Source organism: Sus scrofa, unplaced genomic scaffold (assembly GCF_000003025.6).
Source record: "Sus scrofa isolate TJ Tabasco breed Duroc unplaced genomic scaffold, Sscrofa11.1 Contig1206, whole genome shotgun sequence".
Classification (NCBI taxonomy): domain Eukaryota; kingdom Metazoa; phylum Chordata; class Mammalia; order Artiodactyla; family Suidae; genus Sus; species Sus scrofa.
In genome coordinates, this window is record NW_018084833.1 from 591,533 (window position 1) to 616,721 (window position 25,189).

At 64.9% G+C, this 25,189-nt stretch overlaps 2 protein-coding genes across 13 annotated transcripts in view; both read left to right on the top strand.

Annotated features, from left to right (window-relative positions):
• The window catches only part of EXD3 (exonuclease 3'-5' domain containing 3), a 58,934-nt gene extending 41,304 nt beyond the window's left edge, over positions 1-17,630 (top strand). For 7 of the 12 annotated variants that reach the window (XM_021081078.1, XM_013989273.2, XM_021081080.1 and 4 more), the window contains 5 exons: positions 3,339-3,392; positions 3,565-3,720; positions 15,351-15,444; positions 16,947-16,985; positions 17,259-17,630. In XM_021081078.1, coding sequence (XP_020936737.1) covers positions 3,339-3,392; positions 3,565-3,720; positions 15,351-15,444; positions 16,947-16,985; positions 17,259-17,572 — 657 coding nt within the window. In that variant the 3' untranslated portion in view covers positions 17,573-17,630. Of the gene's footprint in view, positions 1-3,338; positions 3,393-3,564; positions 3,721-6,135; positions 6,433-15,350; positions 15,445-16,946; positions 16,986-17,258 lie in introns of those variants that run through there. The other 5 variants (XM_013989278.2, XM_021081081.1, XM_013989285.2 and 2 more) reach the window with 3 other exon arrangements.
• A 4,745-nt stretch (positions 17,631-22,375) lies between these two features.
• Positions 22,376-24,877, top strand: NRARP (NOTCH-regulated ankyrin repeat protein). Its single transcript, XM_013989287.2, has one exon. It carries the CDS (start codon positions 22,722-22,724, stop codon positions 23,064-23,066), a length of 345 nt encoding a protein of 114 aa, XP_013844741.1. The 5' UTR covers positions 22,376-22,721; the 3' UTR covers positions 23,067-24,877.
• Positions 24,878-25,189: the final 312 nt, after the last annotated feature.

The window sequence follows — 25,189 nt, forward strand, 5'->3', positions numbered from 1 at the left end:
ACGGTTATAAATTCTGTTCTTTTAGAGGGTAGCCTAGAAATTTTAGCATGTGTATTTCAGTTAGTAATGTTTAAAGTTAAGATTAATCCAGGGATCTTAGCTCAGTTTAGCTTTCTCACCCCCTTTCCATCTTTCCTGCTGTTATTTTTCAGGTTTGTTTGTTTTTTTTGTTTGTTTGCCACACCCATAGCATATGGAAGTTCCTGGGCCAGGCATTAAATCCAAGCCACAGCTGTGGCAATGCCAGATCAACCCACAGTGCCACAGTGGGAACTCCTATTTTCCAGGATTTTAACACATTGTGGTTTTTCTTAGTTCTAAAAATTAGACATCATATTATTTTATGTATTCAGTGGCTTTTAGAGTTTGTAATGTGTGGACATGCACATGCACTCCAAGAAAAGCTCTTTTTTACTAAAAGAACTTCCTTTGAGGAGTTCCCTGGTGCCTAGTGGGCTAAGGGTCTGGCGTTGTCACTGCAGGGCTCCGGTTGCAGTCCCTGGCTCAGGAACTTTTGCCTGCCTTGGGCACAGCCAAGAAATAATAATAATAAAAAGAGAGGAGAAGAACCTCTCCTTTTTTGTCTTTTTAGGGCCACACCCACGGCACATGCAGGTTCCCAGGCCAGGGGTCTGATCGGAACTGCAGCTGCCGGCCTGCACCACAGCCACAGCCATGCGGGATCCGCACCGTGTCTGTGGCCTTCACCGCAGCTCAAGGCGATGCCAGATCCTTCACCCACTGAGCGGGGCCAGGGATCGAACCCTTGTCCTCATGGACCCTGTCGGGTTCGTTGCTGCCAAGCCGCAACGGGAGCGCCTGGAGGACGCCCTTTGCCGGGACTGCTGACGGGGATCACTTTTCCCTGAGCAGCCTGTTCCCCTCGCTCCTGAAGAAGGGCGTGGCTGGGTTTATAATAAATGCCGTGGGGCAGGACTCTGCCAAGGGTCCCCTGCCATTGCTCTCGGGACCTCGGCCTTCCGACCTCGCCGCTCCCAGTGTCGTTCTGACTGCCCTTTGCTTTGCTTCTCTCCTCATGTTTACTTCAGTTGGGTATGTGTTTGTTCTTGGCAGCACCTGCAGCAGGAGCAAGTTCCCAGGCCAGGGACTGAGCCCCCGCCACAGCGCTGAGCACTCCAAATCCCTAGCCCCCAGGCCGCCGGGGAGCACCTCAGCTCTGTTCTTTCCTGTAACATTGACTCAGGCCTTCGTTGCTGCAGCGGACTAACCACTTGCGTCACTGCTTTCGGCTGTGATTGCGGGAAAATACACACACGCACAGGCGGTCTTTCAACTGGATTTAAGTGTACGGGTGAGTGGCTTTGAGTCCATTCGCGGTGCAGGCAGCCGCCTCCGCGGCCTATTTGCAGAAATTTTTTATCGTCTCGCACAAAACCTCTGCGCACCCACAGCCCTTCTCCACTGGCCTCCCCCCCGCCTCACCCGCCGCCGGGAGCCTCGCCTCTGCTTTCGGTCTCTCTGAGAGCCACCCTCTCGGGACTCAAATTCGGGGAGTCAGTTAATAACGTGTCTTTTTGTGTCTGCTCATTTCACCGAGCATAATGTGTTCAGAGTCCATCCTTGTTGCCGCGTGTGTCAGAATTTACTTCCTTTTAAAGCTGAATGAATTCCCTTGTACACATGGGCGTGTGTGCGCGTGCGCGGGTCTTATCGTCTGCTGATGGACGCTCGGTTCTTTCCACCTTTGGACTCTTACGAATAATGTTCCTGCTGTGTCCCTTGACGGATGTGATTCTGTTCAAGGTTCTGCTTTCAGTTCTTCGGGGTCTGGACCCAGAAGCGGCCCGGCTGGATCACATGGTAATTCTGTGTTTCAGTGTTTGAGGAACTGCCGTCCCGTTTTCCGCAGCAGCTGCGCCGCCAGTTGACGTTCCCAGGAACAAGGCACGGGGCTCCCGACTCTTTCTCCATCCTCAGCAACTCTTACTTTCCTTTTTAAAAATAAAACATCAGCCATCCTCATGGACGCGAAGGGGCTTCTTACCCCTTTGACTCGTATTTCCCTGATGACTCGCGATGGTGGGCGTCTTCCCACCAGCACGCTGGCCCTTGTGTGTCTTCTTTGGAGACGTGTCTTTTCAGTCCTTGCCCACTTCTTGATGGCATCGTTTGCTGCTTCTGCTGTTGAGTTGTAGGAGTTCTTTATGCCTGCCGGTTGTTCATTCCTGATCAGACACATGATTGGCAGGTATTTTTACCCACATGCTGTGAGTTGTCTTTTCACCTTCTTGAGAGTGTCCTGTGACGCACCAAAGTTTTGAATATTCATGAAATCAGTGTATCTCTGTTAAATGGTGCTGTCTGTGCTTTCGGCGCCACATCCAGGAAATCATCGCCGAGTCACTGTGGCGCCTCCCCGCCGCGCCTTCTTTCCCGCGTTCGGCCCTTCCGTGCTGGTGGTGTGGACGGGCCCCTCCCTCCCAGGCTCCCAAGAGAGAGGAGTGACTCTGAAGGAACCCCGTTAATCACGTCCCATAGCCGGCCCGTGACTCCGAGGTGCGCTCTGCGCCCTGTGGCACACGGGGATTCCATCGGATTCTGAGTCCACTTGGCAGGATGCTCGTACACCTCGGCGGCTTCTCGGCCTCCTGATCGAATGAGATGTTCCAGCTCCGCGGTGTGCACCCTCTGCCTCAGATCTCGAATCCGCTGTTTCTCCTGGGGTCCCCCGGTTCCCCTTCGCATGAGACCCATCTGGAAACCAGTCTGGGTGCAGGGCGCGGGGCTGCAGGGTTGGGTCTTGATTCCGGGCCTTCGCAGTGGGCAGCGTGATAAAATACTTTTAAGTCTCTGTCATGTACACCGAATGTATGTAACACACCTTTGAAGCTTTCTATTCAGATCGAGGGTTATTGGGCGACCTCCTTGACTTTAACCCAAACCTTTTTCTCCCCGCCGGGAGCTCTAACACTCGCCGCACCAGCTTTCCCCGTCTGTGTTACGTCGCAGCTCACACACGAACGTTTCGGGGTAGCCGTGTTGGTTTTACCGCCCGCGGTAGTGTGACTGCAGGGTGCTTGTCATCTTGGGCCGTAGCCACTGTGCTCTCGTGTCAATAGGCACACTTCTGTCTTCGCAGTTCATTTGCTCTATCTTCTTTAGGGTTTTAGAGATGGCTTTTTAAATCTAATTTTGTTTGCGTGATTCTGAGACCAAATCTGTGGCAGAAGGCGGTGCCCAGGACTCAGGCTGTGGGAACGTGGTGGCTGCTCAGGTGCTCAGCAGAGGCAGCTCTGGGGGTGCAGGGGGCGGCAGCCCTGGTCGCAGAAGCTGGCGCTGCCCTCACTACAGGTTCCCCCCCCGACCCCCCGGCACAGGTTGCCAGGCAGGAGGGAAGGATTGTCCTGACCTCAGGGTTACCGTACCACAAGGTGAGCCCCCAACAGGGTATTTGCATCTGAGCCTCGTCTTCCCAAGCTGCCCCCCTTCAGGGTCTGCTTGCGGGGGGGGGGCTGATGGGGGGTTTCTGCCCCGGCCCGGACCCCTGAGCTGGGGGCGGGGGGGCGGGGGCTGGGCAGGCTCTGAGTGCCCCACACCCCCCAGCTCAACAGCTGCACGTGTCCGCAGCTCCAGGCCCAGCTGGGGGCTGGGCGCTGCCTCGCGGTAGACTGCTCCCTCAAGGCCCAGCAGCAGGCGAAGGCCGTGATCAGGCATTTCAACGTGCGTGTCACCCAGGACGACATCTTCAGCCGCTGCCAGGTGGGTCCTGCGTGCCCCAGGCCTGCCTCGGACCAATGAGCCCTAGGCTGCCAGGGAGCCACCTCTGTGCCAGGCAAGGCCCAGCGAGGCCCTGGCGGTGGCGGGATGGCCTTGGCACTTCTGCTCATTGGAGCAGTGGCCACCATCTGATCTCTGCTTCCTGCCCCCCGGCCTCAGGTGTCCCCGGTCACAGCTTGGTATGGGGGTGGGGGCAGTGCATTTTGGGAAGGAGGTGGCAGAGCGTCAGGCCTGCATGGCCAAAGTGGGCAGCTTAGGGGGGCTGTTTGTTCAGGTTTGGGAGTCTCCTCCTGGCCCAGGGCTGGCCTCCCATGGGGTTCCTGGATGGAGGGCAGGGAACCCACTGAAGCTGCCTCTGGCTGGACCTCCGAAAGCAAGGCCTAGAGCCGCAGAGGGCTGCTGGGCACCCTGCTGTCTGGAAAGGTCTGGGTGAGGAGACCCCTGGTTGGGGCCACCGAGCCCAGGGTTAGGATCCGCCAGGGGCCTGGGGCCTGGCACCAGTGCGGGGGCACCACCCTGCCCCTCCCCTGCTGGCCAATGTGTGAGCCCTAGGCTGCCAGGGAGCCATCTCTGTGCCAGGCAAGCTGAGCTGTCCAGCCGAGGGGAGGTGATGTGGCAGGGCTGAGGCCTGGCTGCCCTCTGCTGTGGGGTCCGAGAGGGCAGGGGCCAGTCCTGGCATGCTGTGGTGGCTCCAGGTGCAGAGCACAGGCCGTTTCCAGAACATTCTGGGTCCAGGCCTGCGGGTTGCACTGGGAGCAGCCCCCCAAGCCCAGCTGTTCGGTGGAAGCTCAGCTTCGACTCCCCATGCAGGGTGCACGCGGCCCTTCCCCAAGATGGCAGGGAAGCACCCCCGCCCAGTGGGAAGGAAGGCCCTGCTACGGGTCCTTGTACCCCCGCCACTCAGCCTGGGTGGCGTCTGTGCAGAACCTCGGCCTCCTGCCCTCCCTCCAGGGCAGACGGTGTCCAAGTGGGCTGTGGGGGGCGCTTGCCCTTGCCCTTGGCCTCTGAAGGATGGGAGCCGTGTCTCTGCTGAAGGCTACAAGTGCTGGAAAGACCCCAGGACCTCCTCCGGGGCCTAGGGGGCCTTGTGATGAGCTTACTCAGCACCTTACTGAGAAAACAGGAAGTTGGGTGGCAGGGAGGAAACCCCCATGGGCGCCCCAGAAAGCCACTTGCTGGGGAGCAGCCAGAGCCTTCAGACCTACGAGGGCCAGGCTCAGAGGGCGGCCACTGCCCGTTGTGGGAAGTGCCTCCGCGGCCTCACTGCCCAGCCCCGCATGTGGTCTGCCCAGGGGAGGGCCAGGCTGGGAGTCAGAGCTGCACCCTGACGGGGGCCAGCAAGCACACCAGCCTCGGGGGGCAGGTGTTGGGGTCCATCCCGCCAAGGCAGATGGGACCTGGTGGAGTGTTCTGACTGCAGGGCGGGGAGGCGAGCCCCCTGGAGCACGTCCTGCACCTGCCCAGGCAAGAGGGGCTGGCCGCTGTGGGGGTGGCAGGTGGGAGCCCAGTGGGCCTTTGTCAGGAAGGGGGTCCCAGGGCCCAGGGAGCCTCCGAGGCCACAGCCGTCCAGCAGCCTCCAGCTGGGCTCCGCCCCAGGGGAAGGAGGGCGGGTGTGCCCAGAGCAGGGCCCTCCCTGGGGGGCCAATGGCATGTGCACAGGGGCCCCAAATGGCCGGCGTGCCTGGGCCAGGTGGGCAGAGAAGGGGGACCCTGAGAAGCTAGGATTTCTGAACTTGAGCCAGCCTCGGTCACCACAGAGGCATCCTGGGTCCTGGTGACCATGAGGTTGGGAGGCTCCCTCTCTGAACCGCAGGGGCGTCTGCACGCCAGGCCAGGCGGGCCTCAGGCCACGCTCCTGCCACCTGCTCTCAGGGCGCCCGGCTGTGGCGTCGCCGGCCCAACCCCAGGAGCTTAGCCTGCACACAGCCCGCCCCCAGCCCGTCTGATGCCAAAGCAGCTGCTGTTCTCACAGCCTGCCCGGTGCACCAGCGGTCCTCCCCCAGGTGGATGCCAAGAAAGGGAGCTGCATGGATGCCTCAAGGTGATGGCCTGAGGCACAGGGCCAGGCCATCCTTGCAGCTGCAGACCCCTGCTCTGCGCCTCGGGCCACAGCCAGGGCCGGGGTGAGTCCTAAGCCCTTCTGGACATCAGAGGGTGCTGGCCGCTGGCCAGTAGAGAGCAGCACGCTTGAGACCAACCCGGAGCGGGTCTCCGTGCTGTGCTCCGCCGGCAGGGTCCTGTCCTGCGCCCCCAGAGGGCCCCAGTGCCCGGGATGCTGGCTCAAGCCTCTGCTGCCCCTGCCGGGCTAGGACTGGTCACCTCCCTGGAGAGCCCCCGCCGCCAGGCTGAGTTTCCATTTTCTTTTCCTTCCTTCTGCTATTTTGGTGCCGTTCCCAGAGGGAAAACCCACTTGACACACGAAGCGTTCCCAGAGCCAGCCCGGTGGCCTTCCGCACGGCGCATCAGGGTGCGAGGCCGCATTGAGACGGAGGGCTGGGGGCCTGGCCACGTGGCGGAGGCCTCTGTCGGCAGGGAGGTGCCGTCCTGCCGGCCTTCGGAGCCCAGGGGGCGGGTGGTGAGCCTCCCATGGAGGGCGGCATGGCCACCCCAATGCTGGCGACCGGGCCTGGGCCTGGATTGTCCACCAGGAGCGTCAGCCAAGCGGACATTCCCATCGCCGGCCACCATGGGAAAGTATGTTATCAAAGACCCTGGGGTTTCAAAAAAAGCTCAGGCGGGAACCCACATATGCCCGGGCATAACGTCTATTTTACTGTCCCTCTGCTGCTCCTCCGCCATGGTGGGCAGTGGGCTATGGCCCTCCGTGGGGGGTGTCCTGGGGGCCCCTGGAAGCGGGCAGTGGGAGGGAAGGCCCCTGCAGGAGCACAGCCACCCCCCCCCCCAGGGAGCTCAGCGGAGCTGGCCGAGGGTCCCCAGGAGCAGGTGCTGGGCAGGAGGGGCCTGCGGCGCTAGAGGCTGGGGGTCAGCTCCCAGGCGCCTGGGAGACCCCAGGGCCAGACAGAGGCCCGAAGAGGGCAAGGATGCCGCCTAGGCGACCTCTGGCATGGGAATGGTGCAAGCAGGGGGTCCTCGGAGCCTGGGAGTGTGAGGGGGACTCGGGGGCAGCTGCCCCTCAGTGTCCACACCCACAAATCAGAGGCCCGTGGTTGGGGGGGACACAGATCTCAGACCCAGGGACCAGCCGGGGTACCCATGCCCAGCGTTTCCCCTGCCATGGAGACCCCCCTCTTCCCTGATGGCCAACGCAGACGTAGGGACAGACAGGAAGAGGCTTGGCGGCTGCTGACCCCGCCCCTCCCCGGCCTTTGTGCTCTGCCGCCCCCAGCCCCGTTCCCACACTCGGTGCCCCCGGGGTCACACAGGCACAAAGGCTGTGGGGAGAGACCCCGGGCCGCCAACTCCTGAGGCTGCAGGGGGCCCGGCCATGGGGGCTCTGGAGATGGATGGGTAGGGAGCAGCCGGCATGGGGGCTGTGGTGCTGTCACAGGCCTCCAGGGTCGGGGGGGGGTGCTACCGGGCAGGTTTCATCAGAGGCTGGGGCCCAGAGTGCCCCCGGACTCAGGGTGCCAGCTGGGGTGCCAGCCCCATCAGCCAGCTCAGCCTCGTCCCCGGAGGCGAGAGCCGGCTGGGCCCAGCTGATCACCTCATGGGGCCCTCCCCGCAGCCTGCAGGCTCCCTCCCTGCCCCTTCTCTCCTAGAAGAGTCCTGGGCCTCGTCCAGAGCTCAGCCGTGGTTCCCAGCAGACCCACTGGCCTGGGGAGCCCTGCTTCTCTAGGAAGGGTCCTGGGCTGGCGTGACAGCCACACCCACATCCTTCACATTGAAGCAGGGCTGCCCTGGACAAGGGCCGGCTGGCGGTCAGCCAGCACTGCCTGCCCACGTGGGGTTCTAACCGTGCCACGGGGGCCCCATGTCCAGAGATGTGTGACAAGGCCCTGGGAGCCGCCTGGGCCAGGGGACCTGCTGGTCAGCGTCCAGGGAGCTCAGGTGTGTGAGTGCCCAGCTCAGGCCAGGCGTCCACCCGGGGCCTGGCTCCTTCCTCCTGTTGTGTCTGTCTGTGGGGAGGGTGCCCCAGGACCAGCCACCTCGGGCAGCAAGAAGATGCCCAATGCCCAAAACACAAAGTCTGAGGCCTTCCAGCCCTCTGCTCTGGGCCTCTGCTGGCTGCTGTCACCATCCCACTCCCTGAGGCCCGGCCACAGAACAGGGCAGACACATCAGAGGCCAGCTCGAAACCCCGCTCACTGGGCTCTAAGGAAACACGGTGTGAGGGGCACAGGGTGCCGACCAGGCCTGCGCAGTGGCCGGGGGCGGGCATCCCGTCGGTCTGAAGGACACTGAGGTTCCACGGCCAGGGAGGGGCTCGCCCACCCTACCCCAGTTCAGCACACACAGCCCCCAAACTGAATTGTGTGAAATTCAGACTTTGGTGCCCCTAAAGACCGCTGCCCACGGCTGCTTTTGCAGGACCGAGCAGCCCTCCAGGAAAGCGCCCGCCCCCACCCTGCGCCCCTTCCTGCTGGGGTCTGAGGCGAGGTGACTAGGCCCAGGGCCCGCTGTCCAGTCAGGCCTGGAGGGAGGGGGCGGGACAGGCTTGGCCAGCCTCAGGAGCAGGAGGCCGCAGGTAGAGGACGCCATGGGCCCCTGGGGATTGGGTCCAGGGAGGGTCCTCGGGGTGACAGAGCAGGGTCTGCCGGGCCGTGTCTCCTCCATCCCTGTCCTAACAGGGCAGTGACCTTTGGCTCGATGGCAGGTGCAGTGAGGCGCCCTGTGGGTGGGCAGGCAGCAGGAGCTGGCCTGTGTCACGCCACCTCCCCGTCCCTGGCTGGGGTGTGGGACAGCCCTCCCCCCTGTCCCTCTAGGCAGCCCTACTCTGTGCACCCACCACCCTAGGGGCAGGGCCACTGGTGGAGAGTCCACCACTGTACATTTGGGACAAGTAGAGCCCCCAGACGTCTCCCAGGGGAGACAGGGCATCCACAGGGGAGCAGGGTGGCTGGTGGGGCCTTACCCTGGGCAAGTTGGGGCGTGGGTGTGCCCTGGCCAGCCAGGGACAGGGAGGGGCCTCAGGAGAAGGAGCCCTGCTCTCCTCCCCAGAGGTGGGGGCTTGTGTGGGAGAGGGTGCGATGTGGGGGTCCCTCCGAGAAGGGGGGGTTGTGCTCAGGCTGGGGCTGCTGCTTCGTCCCCCACCTTGGCAAGCACACTCCAGGAGGTACAGGTGTCGGGGGAGGGAAGTAGCCGGGACACCCACCCCCCACTTGTGCCAGCCTGCTGTCCCCACCAGCCCTCCACAACTTCACGGGGCCTGCATCACACCCCAGCTCCTGCAGCACCCCCCCCCCCCGGCGTCCCAAGCCCCAGTGCATTTATTTACTTTTTTTCTTTTTGGCCACCCCGAGGCTCATGGGGTTCCCAGGCCAGGGATCAGATTGGAGCCACAGTTACACCCCACGCAGCAGCTGTGGCAACACCAGATCCTTTTTAACCCACTGTGCCAGGCCAGGGATCAAACCTGCATCCTAGTGCCGCAGAGATGTCACGGATCCCATTGCAACACAGCAGGAACCCCATGCCAAGCCCCAGTATATCTTTTTTTTTTTTTTTAAGGGCCGCACCCTTAGCATATGGAGGTTCCCAAGGCCAGGGGTCGAATCAGAGCTACAGCTGCCGGCCTACACCACAGCTCACAGCAACGCCAGATCCTTAACCCACTGAGCGAGGCCAGGGATTGAACCCATGTCCTCATGGATACTAGTCGGGTTTGTTACCACTGAGGTACAACGGGAACTCTGCCGAGCCCTGGTATAGATGTCACTTCCTCTAGGAAGTCCTCCAGGCCCCCAGTCCAATCCCGGGAATACCACCGCCCTCTGGAGGGCCGAGGGGAGGCGGGAGGAACTGTCCCCCGCCTCTAGTGCAGGCCTGACTGAGGAGGGCTTGGGTTCAGGGCCTGCCACCTGCTGTCTAAGGGCCCCAGCGCCACTTGTCTGCGGGGAGGGCTGCCCCTGGGCCTGCGCTGCGTCAGCCCCTCCCCAACTCTCCCAGCCTCTCCCCTCCCCACCCCGCCGGCTGGCGCCCTACCCCCCCGCCCCGCCCACCGGCCCTGGGCAGCCCGGCCCCGCCCGGCGCGGGACTGGCGGGCGGGCAGGAGCCGTTTGCTTTTGAATCTGGGCCGGGCGCCCTGAGTGGCCCTTTCAAAGGCCGGCGGGGGCGGGGGCCGTTCCCAGGCGCGCCCCGCCCTCCGCGCCGCCCCTCCTCCCGCTTTCCCACGCGCCCGCCGCCGGCGGTTCTCACGGCCCGCGCCCCTCCCCCGTCTGGGAACGGCCTGCGCCTGCTGAGCTGGGGGTGCCCGGGAGCCCCGGGAAGGGGGCGCCTCCCGAGAGCTGCTCGGGACGGGACGGGGACGGTGGAGGTGTGGCCACCTGTGGGTGCCTGCGGACCACGGGGCCGTGTGCTGGCTGCCCCAGGGGGGTTGTTGGGGAAGGGGGGGGCCTGTGCCGCCGCTGCCGCCGCCGAGGGGAGGCGCCGAGGGGGCCGAGGGCGATGGGGACCAGCTGGGGCGTGAGCCCAGAGGGTGTCATCTAGCCCGGATTCTCTGATTGAACCCAGAGTGTGTGGCTCCCCAGCCACCTCACCTCGCGGAGAGACCCAGGGGCCCCAGCCATGCCGGCTGTGCTTGGGGGCAGAGAGCACCCACTGACAAGGAGGTGGCTTCCCGGCCTCTCATTGCCTCTGCTCCTCTTCACAGCCCCGCCAGTGCAAGGCCAGAGCCCTGCTAAACGTGGGCTTCACAGCAGGATCCCACCTTTATCAGAATCCACATCTTAGTCCACGTTCTCCTTGGCCCCCTGGGGGGGGGGCTGTGACTGTCCCATGTCAGCCTCCAGGAAACAGGGTGGGAGGATGGGCGGGCGGGATGTGGGGTCTTGTCTTGACAGCCTTAGCGGGTGCGGGGCTGTCAGCCCAACTGTCCCACCGGGCGTGGCCCTGGGCTGCGGCACGTGGAAAGAGGGAGAGGGTGAAGGCTTGAGGGAACCAACATGGCCAGGGTGCGGAATGGCCCCTGGGCCAGGGGCCCACCCTCCTGTCCTTTCTGCAGGCCCCTGAGAGCCTGAGGGAGGGGCTCAGACCCTCCCACGTGTCCCTGGCCGGGTGGGGCGTCATTCAGGCCCAGTATCTCCATGTGGCGTCCTGGACACCATGCTGATCCTTGCTCTGAGGCCCTGAAACGCTGCTTTCCTCCCATTGTCCCAAACGCCACTGTCCCCTCCCCCTGTTCGGAGAGGCGGGCTCTTTCCATCAGGACTCCCCCCCCCCCAGCCTGACTGCCCAGTGCAGGCTGCTCAGGGCGGCGGGGAGTGGTCTTCACCTGACACAGTCACACACACCCTGTGTTCACGCCCCTGACACGCTCAGCTGATGCTGGTGCTCTTCCCTCCAAGGGCCTGGGCCCTCAGGAGGCGCACCCGCCCAGACCCGGCCCTGTCGGGGTTCCCCACGCCCTGCCGGCCCTGCACCCCTGGCCACTGACCCCCGCGTGCGACAGCTCTGGAGGCCCGTTCCCCTCTGCCTGCGGTCCCACAAAGGGGCCAGGCAGCGGCCGGGTGGGGGAGGGGCTGGACCTGGGGGAACTGACCTTCCTGGGCCTGGGGGCAGGGCTGCCAGCCCCGCTCTCCACAGTGCCATGGAGGCAGAGGCCACGGGTAGGGGGGGCTCAAGCTCCCTTCATGGGTCAGAAGAAATCCATGAGGTTTGAAATCCTTTCCATGCAGATACGGTCCCAAGCTCGCACATCCCTGGGGCCTGGCCCTTCTGCCCGCGTGTACCCCTGGCTGCCTGGCTGGGGCTGCGCTCCACAGATACCTGGGGTCTCAGCTGTTGGGGGGGGAGCCACAGCGTCCCCAGCCCCCCCAGTGGGTGGCTCCCCCAACCCCCAGCCCTGAGCCCAGGGCCGGGCCCTCAGTGCCTTGTGGACCCGGCCACCTTGTCTTTGGGCTGATGGCTGGGGCGCCTCGAAGTGCTGCGGGACAGGACTGCGTGGGAGAGAGGGTGTGGAGCAGACCCAGGGCGGGGGGCACCTAATTGCTTCCGCCCCTTCAGCCACAGGCGAGGTGTCAGGCCCGCCCCCAGGCCGGGGCGCTTTCATACCAGCCCTTCGGCCCTGTACCCAGCACCATTTGTTGGGGTAGCTCTGGGGGTCATTGGTGCACAGCTGGCCCAGGCAGGCCTCTGGACCCAGCAGTCTCAGGACAAGTGAGGACAGCAGGGGGTGGCACTTGGCAGGGACCAAACGGGCTGCAGGGCGCTGGGAACAGTGACACTGGTGTCCTGAAGCTGAGACCCACCGTGTCCCCCGCTCTTGTGACACGGGTGTGAGCGAGCCTAGCCATGTGTAGGTATGTGGGAAGGTGCTAGAAACGCCCTTCTCGCTCAGTGGCCACTTTCTGCTGCTTTTTTGTGCTTTGCTGTAAATTTGCCCTAAATGAGCAAGAAATGGCCGGTTACCCCAGGGTCTGTCACAGCTCCTCACTCAGCTCCAGCCCCCGCCCTCCTGGCTGTGGGGTCGGAGGTCCCAGACTGGAGTTCCCGGGGCCTGGCCACCAGACGGACCGCACCTCACACCTCAGATCGGGCCTGGCTCCCGCCGGGTGGGGGGCCCGCCGGGCAGGGGTGGGGGCTCAGGAGTCCTGTGGTGGCCGGCCAACCCGGGGAGCCCGGCCCAGGTCCTCCTCAGAGGCCAGCCCTTCCCTAGGCTCCCAGCCTGGAAAGGCCACTTCCTGCCGCCCTTCCCCCTTGGGAGCACTGGTGCTCTCTCACGCCCTGTGCCCTGGCGGTCCCGGGTGCCGCTCATCTCCCGCCCTCCCCTCTCCCTTGGCCCCCCACTCTGTGAGGCCCAGGGCTAGGGGGGCTCAAGGGTGTTTACAGGCAGGTCTGAGCCGGTTGGCCCTCTGCCGCTCAGCTCTGGGAGGGGCGGTGGGCTCCGCGCAAGGGACCCTTCCACCTCCCGGCCCTCCTGCCACCCGCTGTTGCCCTGGCTCTCCCCACTCCTGACACCTGTGTACCGGCCCTCCACTCTCTGGCACATGCCCAGCAGACAGCAGGGACCACAGCCAGTGCGCACCCAGGACGTGTGGGGACGCGTGGTTCAGGACAGGCGCCATGACCTTACCTCTGGCGCTGCTATGGCTCTGCAGGCTGCGGTCACTCCCCTGGGCAGGTGTGGCTGGGACTGCTCGCTCAGAGCTGAGAGCAGGCCTGCTCCTGGGAACCGACCCTCACAGCCCTCCAGCTGTCCCCTCCCCGAGTCTCAGTCCTGGAGGAACCCGAAGTCTCCCAGTGCCTGCTGGCAGCCCAGCCCCAGGGAGGCAGCCTGGCTCACACCTTCGGCTCGTGCCCCCGCCTGGGGCAGTGCCTAGTCATGCCCTGGCTTGGCAGGCGGCGGGGGGGGGGTGTAGGCTCCAAGCCGCCGTGGGAACCAGCCGTGCAGGTGGACCCCTGGGACGGGGGAGTCAGGAACCTTCCCAGCCTCTCCTGCCCCCAACTCACCTGGCCCATCCCACGCAGCCAGGCTCTGGGGGTGGAGGCTGGCCCCGCCCGCCCTCAGGCTCCTGGACTAGATGGGAGCCCAGAGACCGGGCAAGACCCACAAGATCGGCTGGCGCCCCAGGCTGGGGTCTGTGTGCCACGCAGGGAGTGGGCGTGGTGTAGACACCACCTGTACACACCCCATGGGCCAGGGGAGGCTGGGTGACCCTGGTGTGGGGTCCGCAGCAGCCAGAAGTGTGACCGTGAGCCACACAGCCCCTCGGAAGCCCCTTCTTCAACACGGGAAGCAGGAAGCCCCATCCCTTCGTGTCCAGGGAGCCCCAGCAGCCCTGCAGCTCCAGGGGCTCTGGCTGAGTGCAAGCCCAAGCAAGACAGGCACGCACTCAGCCAAAGCCCCATGAGGACAGGTGCACCACCCCCAGCAGGTGGTCAGGCAAGGGTCGCTGGACCCTGGGGTGGACAAGAGATGGGCAGGGAGGCCCGGGTGCTGGGCCTTCCCACAGAGGGGACCTCAGGGCAGAGGCGGGCCAACGGCTCAGAACCGGCTTTTCCGGCCAGGAGTGGGGGTGGGGGCAGGGCCCTATTGGGGTGACGGCAAGGCCCGACAGTGGGCAGCGGCCGTGGGAAAACTAGCACCGGTGGTTCCCGAGGGTGGGGCCAGGCCCTTGCGGACAGCAAGCAGGCGTTTGTCTGCGAGGTGAGTCAGCATGAGCTGGCGGCCCCGCCCAGTCGCGGGAAGGCTGGCCGACCTGCCACAGGCTCCTCCCGCTACATCGTCCCTCTCACACCTGCCGGTGTCCCCTCCAGTGACCCGGACGGGGAGAGCGGGGGCCTCTGTCAGGCAGCCCTGGACAGTGGCCAGTGGCTGGACTGCCTGCCTATTCTCAGCTTCTTCCCCAGCTGGACCTGGGTGACTGACCTGCAGCCAGGGTTCTGCTTGCACGCAGGCCCCTGGAGCCCTGGACCTGCAACCAGGAGGGCAAAGCCCACAGAGGTCTCTCGGGGCCAGAGGCCAGCCTAGAGTCTGCTGGGGGAGGGGAGGCCTCAGCCACAGCCTGCCAGCAGAGGCCGTCCTGCCTGGGCCCCTGCCCAACCCCCTAGGGCTGTGATGCTGGAGGCGAGGCCACAGGTAGAACAGCTCACTGATGAAAGGCCCGTGAGACCATGGCGTGTGGGGGCAGGGCAGAGCTCCCCCTGTGGGTCCAGGGGCCTGTGGCCACTGCCTACAGCCCACCCCAGGAGCCCTGATATCCAGGGCACTGGCAGGGCTCAAAAAACCCCGGCGAGGAGGGCCAGGAGCCATCACTTGCGCATAGATCGCAGCCCCTGCCCCTCTGTGGACCGGCTCACTCCCCTGCCAAGATGGCAATGGCGGGGAGGCCCTCCTGCTCTCAGCTCAGCCTCCCTTGGGCAGTGACTGTCAGAGTGGCCCCGGGGGCACAGGTTGCAAGGGCAGGATGGTCTGCCACAGCTGCGCCCACCCCCCCCCCAAGGACCGGAAGGCCAGTGGAACTGAGCTGAGCACCTGCACAGGGCCCCTGCTTGGAGGCAAGAGTGGCTTTGCTCCAGACCCCGCACACACTTGGTGCCCAGCAGGGGCCAGACCATGCAGCCTCTGAGGCAGGGGCAAGCCCCAGGTGTTAGTGACAAACAGACACTCATGTGGCCCCAAGATGGGCTGAGGGGTCAGAGCAGCTGTGGGGCTGCCCAACCTAACCCTTTGACGCTGAGCCTGTGTCCCCCAGCAAGGCCAAGCATCAGGGGGAGCCCAGGCTTGACTCTGGGGTTGGGGAGGACACCCTGGGTGATGGCAGAGTCCTGTACGGTCTTAGGAGCTGGAAGAGGCCGCCCAGGGCCCACTAGGAGCCCATGCAATCAGGGAGAGCTGCCAGGAAACGGGGTGTCCCGCGCTCCTGCAGGAGAGAAAGGGAATGTGTCACTGGCCTCTGTAAACCTCCCGGGCGGACCCAGAGCTATGAGGAGCACAGGGCCGGGAGCAGAGGGACAGAGGGCCCGCCCGGCCTCAGCACCTCCTCTGTCCCCAGGCCTGTAACTGTGACCAGTACCTGAAGGTCTCCAAGGACATGATGAAGCAGCTCGTGAGGCTCAGTGGGCACCGCGAAGGCCCCGGCAGGACAGGTGAGAGTGTGCCCCGCTCAGGTGCGGTGTCTGTGGCCCGCGGCCCAGCTGCTGGGTCCTCCAGGGCTCACCCATAGGGGTGGCTGGGGAGGCACGGGCGGCGGGGGGCGGGGGAAGCAGTGTTCAGGGCCTCTGCTCCTCTCTGTGTGCTGAGACTCGGGGCCCCTCTGGGGTAGCGTCCCCCACTTTCTCCCCAGTGGGCTCTGCCTAGCCACCGGCTCCCCTCCCCCACACAGGGGGGCACAGGCACACACGTGTACACACCTGACACGAGAACACATGTGTATGCTCATAGGCACACGCACTCCCACACACACTTGTTCCCACACGCACACACGCAGGTGGGCCCAGGCACACGCCGAGCACTCGTGCGTTCACTTGTGCGCGTGATCACGGTCCCTCGCTGCGCCGTCGGAGGAAGATGAGTCTGGGTGAGCGGAAGCAGGACGAGCCCCCGGCCCCCAAGGCAGGTTTCCCCGGGCGAGGGCGGGACCGGTGCTTCTCCAGGACCCGTCCTCTCGTGGCTGCTCCTGTGCCCCACCTCCCTGTGAGGTTTGGGGCCAGAGCAGGGGCCGCTGAGCCGCAGGGGAACTGTCGGACCAGCTTTCGTCTGGCCCTGGGCAGCCTTGGCGTGGCCACGGCAAGCTTGAGGCCTGGGAGGGGAGGGCCTCTCTGAGCCCCCAGCACCCAACCCAGAGGCTCACACTCGGCCTGAGCAGCACCCTGGTGAGCGGTCTGCTGTCTTGGGGGCTGCCAGGTAAGGACCAGGGCCAGACAGCCTGGGATGAGACAGGGAGGCCAGATGGAGGTCGCGCCCTCGCTGCGCTCCAGAGAGGCCGCAGGGCTGGGCTGGGGGCCTTGTCCATTCGGGTCCCGGCTGCAGTTAATCTGGGGCCATCTGCAGAAGAAGTGTTTGCTGAGCGATCACGAGGGACAGGGGGCCTGGGGGACACTTCTCCCGCCCGCCTGCGGGCCAGTGCTTCTGTCCTGCACTGACCCCCCCCTCGGCTGCCCGCCTGGCCGTCACCCCGTGCCCTCTGTGGGGACGGGGCCCTCTCATGGAGTCAGGAGGAAGCTGCCTTCCAGGGTCTGTCCTGGCACCCTGAGCTCCCACGGGTCCCTTGGGCCCTGCCCGCCCCCCCCCCCGGTGCAGGCTGGTTGCGAAACCCACTCCTTGGCTGTGGGCTTATCGGCTCATCGCCACGGACGGGCCGCCCCCGCCCCACCCTGCCCGCCAGTTCTCAGGCCCCCAAGTGCCCTAATCGGCAGGCAGATCTGCGCCCAAAACATGTTTCCCAAGGACCTTTGAGCCTCAAGAACAGTCCCAAGGTGCACGTTCCCGTGGGAGGTGACTGGGCTGGCACCCAAACCCTTGGCCCCCTGCCCTTTACTCTCTCTGCTGAGGGTGGGGGTGAGGCTGGGCACTCGGATTCGAGGTGCCTTGTGGGTGCTGGGGCCGCCAGCCTGTCCTTGCAATAGACCCTGCCATCCTTGATTGACAGGCGAGGAGGCCGCCCAAAGCGAGGATGAGCTGGAGACAGGTGAGTCCTGGGACCACCCGCCAAGGACACGTGGACCTGGCACCTGGGCCCACCCCAAGAGGAGGCAGAGAGGACCACTCTTGGGAGGTCCCTGTGCCTGGGGCGGGAGGCCAGGGAGGGCGAGGAAGAGAGAAGGACGGTGACCTGTGAACCAGAGCTGCCTGGGTAGGACGAGGCCGGGGCAGGGGTGGTGGTGGGGGGTCTGCTAGGGAAATGGGGGGTGGCGCGTGCCCGAGGGCTGGGGGCTCAGGGTGGCTGCTTCCACCTGTCCAGGCTCAGCCCCAGAGGAGCCCCCAGGGCCCTGCACCTATGACCCCCCTTGCCGCTGGCTGGAGGAGGCAGACCTACAGACGCGCGTGCCGGCCACACTGGGCAGCGGCGCCCAGCTGCAGCTCTCAGGGGTCCCAGCGGGTGTGCTGCGGCGGCCGGGGCTGCGGCATTTCTACTGCTGCACGGGCTGCGGCAAAGTCTTCTGGGAGGGCTCCCACCTGCGCCGAGTCGCCGCCAACTTCCGAGACATCCTGCAAATGGCCCCTGGCATCCCCGAGCCGAGCCAAGCCCTGGGCCCGGCTGGCAGCCCCTCCTGAGGCCCCCAGCCCTGCTGAGGGCCCGGGCAGCCAACAGTAAAAGTGGAAAAGCTGCAGAGATGCTGCCGGTGGACTCGTTCCCCTGGGTACCGCTCACCCCGCGCACCTGCGCACGCTCGGCCCCGCCTCTGTCCCTGGACACTCGGCCGGGAAGGCCTGGTGCTCAGCAATGAGGCACACAGGAGGCAGGAAGGCCACGCCTGCCAGGGGGATGTGGCCTGGGCGAAGGCCAAGGGCTGGCCCAGGGCGGCCCCCCAGATCTGCGAGAGCTCAGTGGGGCCGGAGGGCTGGGCTGGGGGGAACAGGCCCCCAAGGCTGGATGGCCCCCCGCCTCCGCCCGCTCCCCAGCCTTCTCAGGACAAAGGCCAGGCCTCCAGGCCATGCAGGACATGCTCGTCCCTGCCCCCCCTCCAGCAGGCCCTAGGGTCCCAGCCCAGACCCTCCTGGGACTTCAAACTCCAGTGATCCAGGGACCCTGGGGACCCTTCCTGGAGAACAGGCCCTGACCTAGCCAGGTGGGGGGCAGCAGCCCTGAGTCCACTGCTCTGGCCCCCTCGCCGGCCGGGATGTGACCCCACACGGCCTCTCTCCCTCCCCCGGGGTCAGGGATGGGTGGCCTCCCCTTGGTAGAGAAACCTGAACTCGAGCTCTGAGCCTTTCTCGTCACAACAGCAGGAAGCCGCTGTTCTGCAGGAAGCCAAGGCTCAGACCGGCCACTGCCCCAGAGAGCCCCTGGGGGCTGCCAGGTGGAGTAGGGGGGGAGACCGCCACGTCAGGGCTCCCGAGAGCGGCGGGCCTGGGCCCAGACAGCGTCCTGCCCTTGCCTGCCTCCTCCTGGCTCGCCCCCAGGAACGCGCACCCACCCTGGCTCACATCCCTTTCCTGGCCTTCCTGCCCCGAGCGGAAACCAGCTCAGATTTGGCTGAGAAGCCAGGCGGAAGCCTGGGGGTTGGGGGGCTGGGGAGGGGCCGCCTCTCCGCAGGGGCGCGTCTGCAGCCCCAGAGGGCATGGGGAGTGCCATGCCAGTCTCTGCCTCGTCATGTGTTCCTGACCATGCCAGGGATGGCCATGACCTCTGAGCCCCACTGCGTGCCAGGCACTGACCCACTCAGCACCCCAGCAATCCGGGGCCAGCTGCATGGCTCCACAGAGGAAAGCCAGCCCGGGACAAGGGCCGTGTGTGAGGACCGCTCTGCCCCTCTGGCCTCCCTCCGCCCCGAGGTCACTGCTGAGCCTGAGGGTCAGGCAGGGGTGCCAAGGTGAACAGGGGACCCTCTGTGGCTGGGGGGCTGCTTCCTGGAGCAGCACCTCTGGCCCATGTCCTGTCCTGGGGCGGCAGCCTCACCACACTCCTTCCCCCGTTGGGTTAAGAGGAAGCAGCGGGGGTGCCGACTGGCTTCCCAGCCCAGCTGCATCCTGAAGACCGCTCTGCCCGGCTAGCCCTGCCGTGGCCGCCGGCCCTTGGCAGACAGAGGCTGGAGCCAAGGAGAGGCCAGGACCCCAGGCTGCGGGAGATAGAGACTGCGGCCTTCTGGGTGCCCCCAGCCCAGCAGGGCCAGCCCCAGCCCCAGCCTGCCCTTCTGCCCTGCGCCCTGTGCAGGCCTCCGGAAGAGGAGAGGGCAGCTGATCGGGACCTGTTCCGGGCGCTCACTGCCGGCCGCCGGGGCCCAAGCCCTGAGGAAGGTGCCCTCCTCTCCTGGGGACGGCCTCAGGCCCCTCTCTGGCTGGGGTCAGACACCAGGCCCACGGGTGGGCCGCGGCCGGTGCCAGGCTGTGCTGCCACAGCGATTGTCTGCTGCAGTTCCTGCCCCGGGCGGCCGTCCTTCCTCCGCTCGGGGCTCGGCGGCCGCTGGCCCGGGGCTGAGTGTTTGTTATTTGATCTCTATCCGCTCGGCCCTTCTACCAGGTGTCTGGGCTGCTGGGAAGAAACACTCTCCTCTTTCCCACGCTCCCCGACACATTTTAATGAATTAGCTGGAAGCCCCGCCCCCACTGCCCGCCTGCCCGCTCAGCCTCCCTCCGCTGCCTAGTGTTTTAAGGTGGCCGCGGCCTCGGCCGGTTCTGGCCAGCGCCCCCTCCATACTGTCCTCCCCCCGCTGCTGTCCCACCTGGACCTTCCCAGCCCGGGTCCAGTTCCCACTGCCCATGGCTCTGAGCCTCTGAAGGAGGAGGATCCGCGGTGGGGGGAGCCCTGGCTAACTCTGGCCCCATCCCACCGTGACCTTCCCAGGTGGCCAGCTCCCGGGAGAGGGACAGGGCCCAGCCTTGCAGTCAGGGTTCGGTCTGCCCCCCAGGTCCCAGGTCGAGGGAGTCTCCTGAGGAGCCAGTGAGCCCTTGCCTGTTTGTGGAAGTGACAGCATCACCAAGGAGTGACACAAACATGGGAGGGGGCTTCTCCAAGGACAGGGCCTGGCACCTGGTGGGCCCCCTCCCCCTCCTCTTGGATGTGTCCTTCGGCAAACATTTAGGAAGCACTGACTGGGAGCCAGTGCCCCATACGGGCCCCACTGCCCCCTCCCTGTTCTGTCCCTGAATGGGGCCGCTCCTGGCACATGGGCCGTGGACCAGCGTGACCCTGAGCAAAATCACCCTCGGCTGTGGTGGAGGAGCATGAGCCACAGGCCTTCCATCAGCCCCCGTGGGGGCCCCGGGGTGGCCGGAGCTCCACCTCCCTGAGCCACACTCCGAACGAACTCCGGGTGGGGCAGAGGCAGCCACCTCAGGCGAGGCTCCCGTGGCCATCCCGGCCACACCATCCCTGCCGGGGGCACCGAGCTGACAATTTCATGGCCCGAGGTGGCGGCCTCGCGTTCCCACACTGAGCTCACAGGGCCCCTTTGTCTGCAGCCCTGACGCCCGCCGCGGGTGTCAATGGGACTTTTCTCCCAGGCTCTGCTCCCAGGCCCAGCAGGGTCTCCAGATGCTCTTCTCCAGGCCAGGGGGCCCAGCCCACCTGGCCTGGGGCCTGTCCGTGAACCCACTACCCTCTGGGGATGGCCTGGGAAGGTGCTCCTGCCCCCAGACGTGTTCTCAGAGTGCCCCTCCTCCATGCTGTTCCCGGGAGCAGTGGGGTAGCGGGTGGGTGGCCAGCAGCAGGGTCACGCCTACCCACTCCAATGGTCCCTGTCCGGAGGTGAACGTGACCTGGGTGCACGGAGCCCCGGCACAGCCTTGGCTCGGCCGCCCTCGCAGCCCAGGCCTCATGGCTGGTGCTGGGGAGGCAGGGAGCTCGAGGTGCTCAGGGCCCCACCCTCAAGGGGGTCACAGTTCAACAGCCACTGAGCCCAGGCCCCCTAACTGGGCCCAGGGACACATCCCCTCAGGATGAGCGGGGCAAAGGATGGGCTCCTGCGAGCACCAGCACCCCCTGGGTCACGCCCATGGCCAGGCTAAGCACAGGGGCCGGACTGGGGCTTCTTTCCGTCTCTGCTCTGCCCGGGGCCTCCCACCCGCATAGTGGGGAGCCTCCGGGGGGAGGAGGTCTGAGCAGAGCAGCTGGACCACTGGCCTCAGATGACCAAAGTAAAGCCCTGGCCACCAGAAGGACAGGGGAGGCAGCCAGGGTCAGGTCTCAGGTCTTGCCCAGTTTTCCCTGCTTGGCTGTGACCCGACCCCCAGGTGGCCAAGCAAGGAGGGTGCGCACCCACGTGGGTGTCAAGCAGGGGAACACAGGGCGGACACCCACAGGAGCTCATCCCCCAACAAGGCCTAGCAGGGTGTCTGCCCGGGAATTCCCAGCGGCCTTGAAGGAATTCCAGCACTAGCTGCAGCTCCACTGCCCCAGGCCGACTGCTTTGGAGAGTCACTCCTCCTTAATTTGCAGCAACCTCAGCAGAGCTAGGAACTATAACGTCCGAAGGAGGAAATTTGGAGGCAGGGTTAGTGTCCATAAAAAGTGGGTTTACTGCTTGGAAATGACTCATTTCAGAGTTCCCTTTTGGAGCAGCACTGCCGCCTTACCTGGGGCTGCTCATCTGGCCAGGCCTTACTTGTCCCCAGGAGTGCTTATAGGGGTGGCCTAGGGGAGGGAGGCAGGCCCCGCGGTCCTGCTGACTGCCCCCACCTGAGGAGCTTCCTGCCAAGCCGCCTCCAGCCCTGGGCTTCTTCACCTAGACTCTTCACAGGGCAGGGCTGAAACCCAGGGGTCTGGCTCCTCGTGCGGGTCAACTTAGGGACTCAACCCTAGTCGGGGTGAGCCAGGCGGCCAGGGGAGCCCTCTCGAGCGGGAGGGCCCCGCATGGCTGAGATCAGCACGCCTGAGCAGTTCGTGGGGTTGAGACCTCGCAGAACTGTGTCCTGCAGGCCGAGCTGGGCGGGTTCTGCTCCGGAGAGGGCCTGGGGTGCTGGGGATACGGAGAGTCCACAGCCAGCGCTGCGGCAGCGCGGAGGGAGACCTGAGGTCTCTACCCCGGCACGCGAGTCTGAGAAGCCCGCGAAGACCCACCCAGGGGAGGCCAACATCGGGTCTCCTCGGGGTCGCGCTCGGCCCGGGGCGGGGCTTGGCCCGTCCGCGCGCAGGGAGCTTGGACTTCCCCAGGTGGCCGGAGGGAGAGTGGGCGGGAGGACGGCGGAGACGCAGACCTCCGCCCCCAGGGCCACCTGGCTCCTCGCGGCCTGAGGCCGGCGACCAGCGCCCCCTGCCGCGCGGCGCGCCCCGCTGGACACGCCCCCGGGCCCGTCCCCCCCCCGGCACCGCCCCCACGCGGGCCCGCCCAATCGGCGAACGGCCGGCGCGCGCGTCACGGGCGCTCTATTGTTATGCAAATATAAAGGAGGTAAAAGGCGCCCCGGCGCGGCGGGTGGGTGAGTGCAGCGGCGCGTGGGGAGGCGCGTGGGAGCCGCAACCGAAGGGAGCAGGGACCGGGAGCGCGCGGCGCCGCCGCCCGGGCCCGACCGGCCCCGCGACCCGACCGCAGCGCCTGCCCTCGTCGCCCGCCCGCCGGGCGCAGCTGGATGTGGCGGGGGTCCCGCCGCGGCGGCCCCCGGCCCCCAGCGCCTGGAGCGCCCAGGGGCGGCGTGCGGGGCCCGGGGGCGCCGCACCCTCCATGCGCCGAGGCGCTCCCCGAGACAGCCGGGGGCCCACGCCGCAGCTGCAGCCGCCGTCCACACTGAGCCCCGGCCCGGCCCGCGGCCCGCGCCCGGAGGCAGCATGAGCCAGGCCGAACTGTCCACCTGCTCGGCGCCGCAGACGCAGCGTATCTTCCAGGAGGCCGTGCGCAAGGGCAACACGCAGGAGCTGCAGTCGCTGCTGCAGAACATGACCAACTGCGAGTTCAACGTGAACTCGTTCGGTCCCGAGGGCCAGACGGCGCTGCACCAGTCGGTCATCGACGGCAACCTGGAGCTGGTGAAGCTGCTGGTCAAGTTCGGCGCCGACATCCGCCTGGCCAACCGCGACGGCTGGAGCGCGCTGCACATCGCCGCGTTCGGCGGCCACCAGGACATCGTGCTCTATCTCATCACCAAGGCCAAGTACTCGGGCAGCGGCCGGTGATGCCGGCCTGGACCCCCGACCCGCACTCAGGCCCCGCGCATATGTCCTCCCTGCTGTACCTTCCCTCCAACTACCTCGGTGTGCGCCCTGCCCTCGGCGCCCGCGGCCACCACGAGTCCGGCGCGCACCTCGGTGCCCACGGGGCGCCGCAAAGCACCCGCCCGCGGCTTCGGTGCCGGCGCCCCCCGCAGCCGCCCGGGACCGGTCGGAGCGCTTCCCACGGCCCCGCCCGCCGCCGTGCGGGTGGGGGCGGGGCGCGGGCTTCAGCCCCTTTGAAATTTGAGTCTCGCGACCAGCAAGTTCGGAATCCCGAGACACCGGATCCTCCGCTCGCAGCGTTTTCTCCTGAAGGTGGAAGGACCCGTGGCCGACGCGCGACGGAGGAGGCGCTCTGCTGTTCCCGGGGTTCCAAACTATTTATCACGTGTGTGCGTATTTGTGGGTGAAGTTTGTGCGCCTGGTTTTTTTCGTTTGTTTGTTTGTTTGGAAGATACTGTGCGTGGTCAATGTGGTTATGGGGGGAGATGCATTTTTTTTTTTTTCCTAGTCTTAAAGCTAAAAACTTGAGTCTGTCATTTCTTGGTTGCACTGAAAATACCGCCCAGCCCGACGGTTTCCCGTGCTTTCCCTCGCCCTCCGGCTTCTCTCCCGCACCTCTCTCCTCTCCCCTCGCCCTCCCTCCCTCTTACTCACACGCCCAAGTCCGCGTGAGTTTTGGAAGCCCCGGGCCTCCCGCCCCATCTCCGGTGAGAGGCCACCATCCCCCAAGCCTGCCGGTTTGCAGAGCTTCCGCGGGAGCCGGGTGCTCGGGTGTGGCGGTGACGGGCGGGGAGGAGGAAATCGAACCTTTTCTAGTGAGTCCTATTATAGTTAACAGTCGGTTGCACACTTTTTTTAAAAAAAAGTAAACGAATTTGCCACGATTAAATGTCATAACATTTATGACAGGATATAAAATATTAACATATTTTAAGCCAAGTTTTAGGTGTATTTTTTGAATCTTGGTTATAAACCCAATTTTAAAGGGCGTTGTATCCAGCGTTGTGAAGGCAACTGTACCCATATTTATATTTTTATAAAATACCTATAAGACTGTGAATCTCTTGTGCTAATTGCCGAGTAAGTTGGGCCGCTTTGCCCCTCTTCAGCCTCCTGGAGCTTCAAGGACCCGATTCGAATCCAAAAATCCTGCCACGGGGGAGGGGCCGCCGGGAGGGGCCGCGCGAGGACCTGGGACGGAGGCGGGGCTTCTGCGTCACGTTCTGTCCCGAAAGGCGCCCTTCCTGGTCTCCGAGGTTCCAATTTTCTATGCAACCCCACACCCCTTGTTGTTTTGATCCTGAGAAATAAAAGGGAGGCTGAATTATTCAAATTTAAATGAGGCTTCCCCAGGGTAGAAGTGCTGCTGACCCTTCGTGCAAAAATGGGGAGCACTTGAGGACACAGGTGGGTGGAGGCCCTTTGTGCGTGGCTGGTCAGATTTGGGCCGTCATCTGTGGCTTTTTATAAAACCTTGTGTGAGAAGAATATATTGATAATGTCAGTGAAACAAGCAGACATTGAAACTGAGGCACAGATTACTCCAAAAGGAGTTTTTCTGTATATTTTTTCTAGATGCAAATACCTTTTTAATTATGTTAATTAACGTTAAGACTTCCTAGGCTTACGTGGAAGCCGTGCATGGGTCCTGGTGTGATCACGTCTAACTGGATGAAGGCTGCAGCACGTCCTGAGTGTACGATAGAGACTTGTAGCCCAGCGTGAAAAATTTATAAATAAATTTTTCATTGATCTTTTTATATATAACGAAACGTTTGTTTGTTCTTCTTGGGCATGGCGCTGGGGCGAGGTCGGGCTGCGAGGTGCTGCTTGCTGGGGACAGCTGCTCCGAGCTTGTTCGTTTCCACCTGAGGACAGAGCCTGCGAAGCTGGCTCCGGGCTGGCCACCCACGGGACTTGGGAGGGCCTGGGCCCATCAGCCTTCCCCAGCCGTGGGAGTGGGGCGCTCAGGGGAGCCCAGGATCCCCCCCCGCCCACCCCCGCCCCCCGCACAGCAGCTGAGGCCTCCACGTGGAAAGTTCTGCTTGAAGCTCTTCCCATGCACCCCCCACCCAAAGCCAACC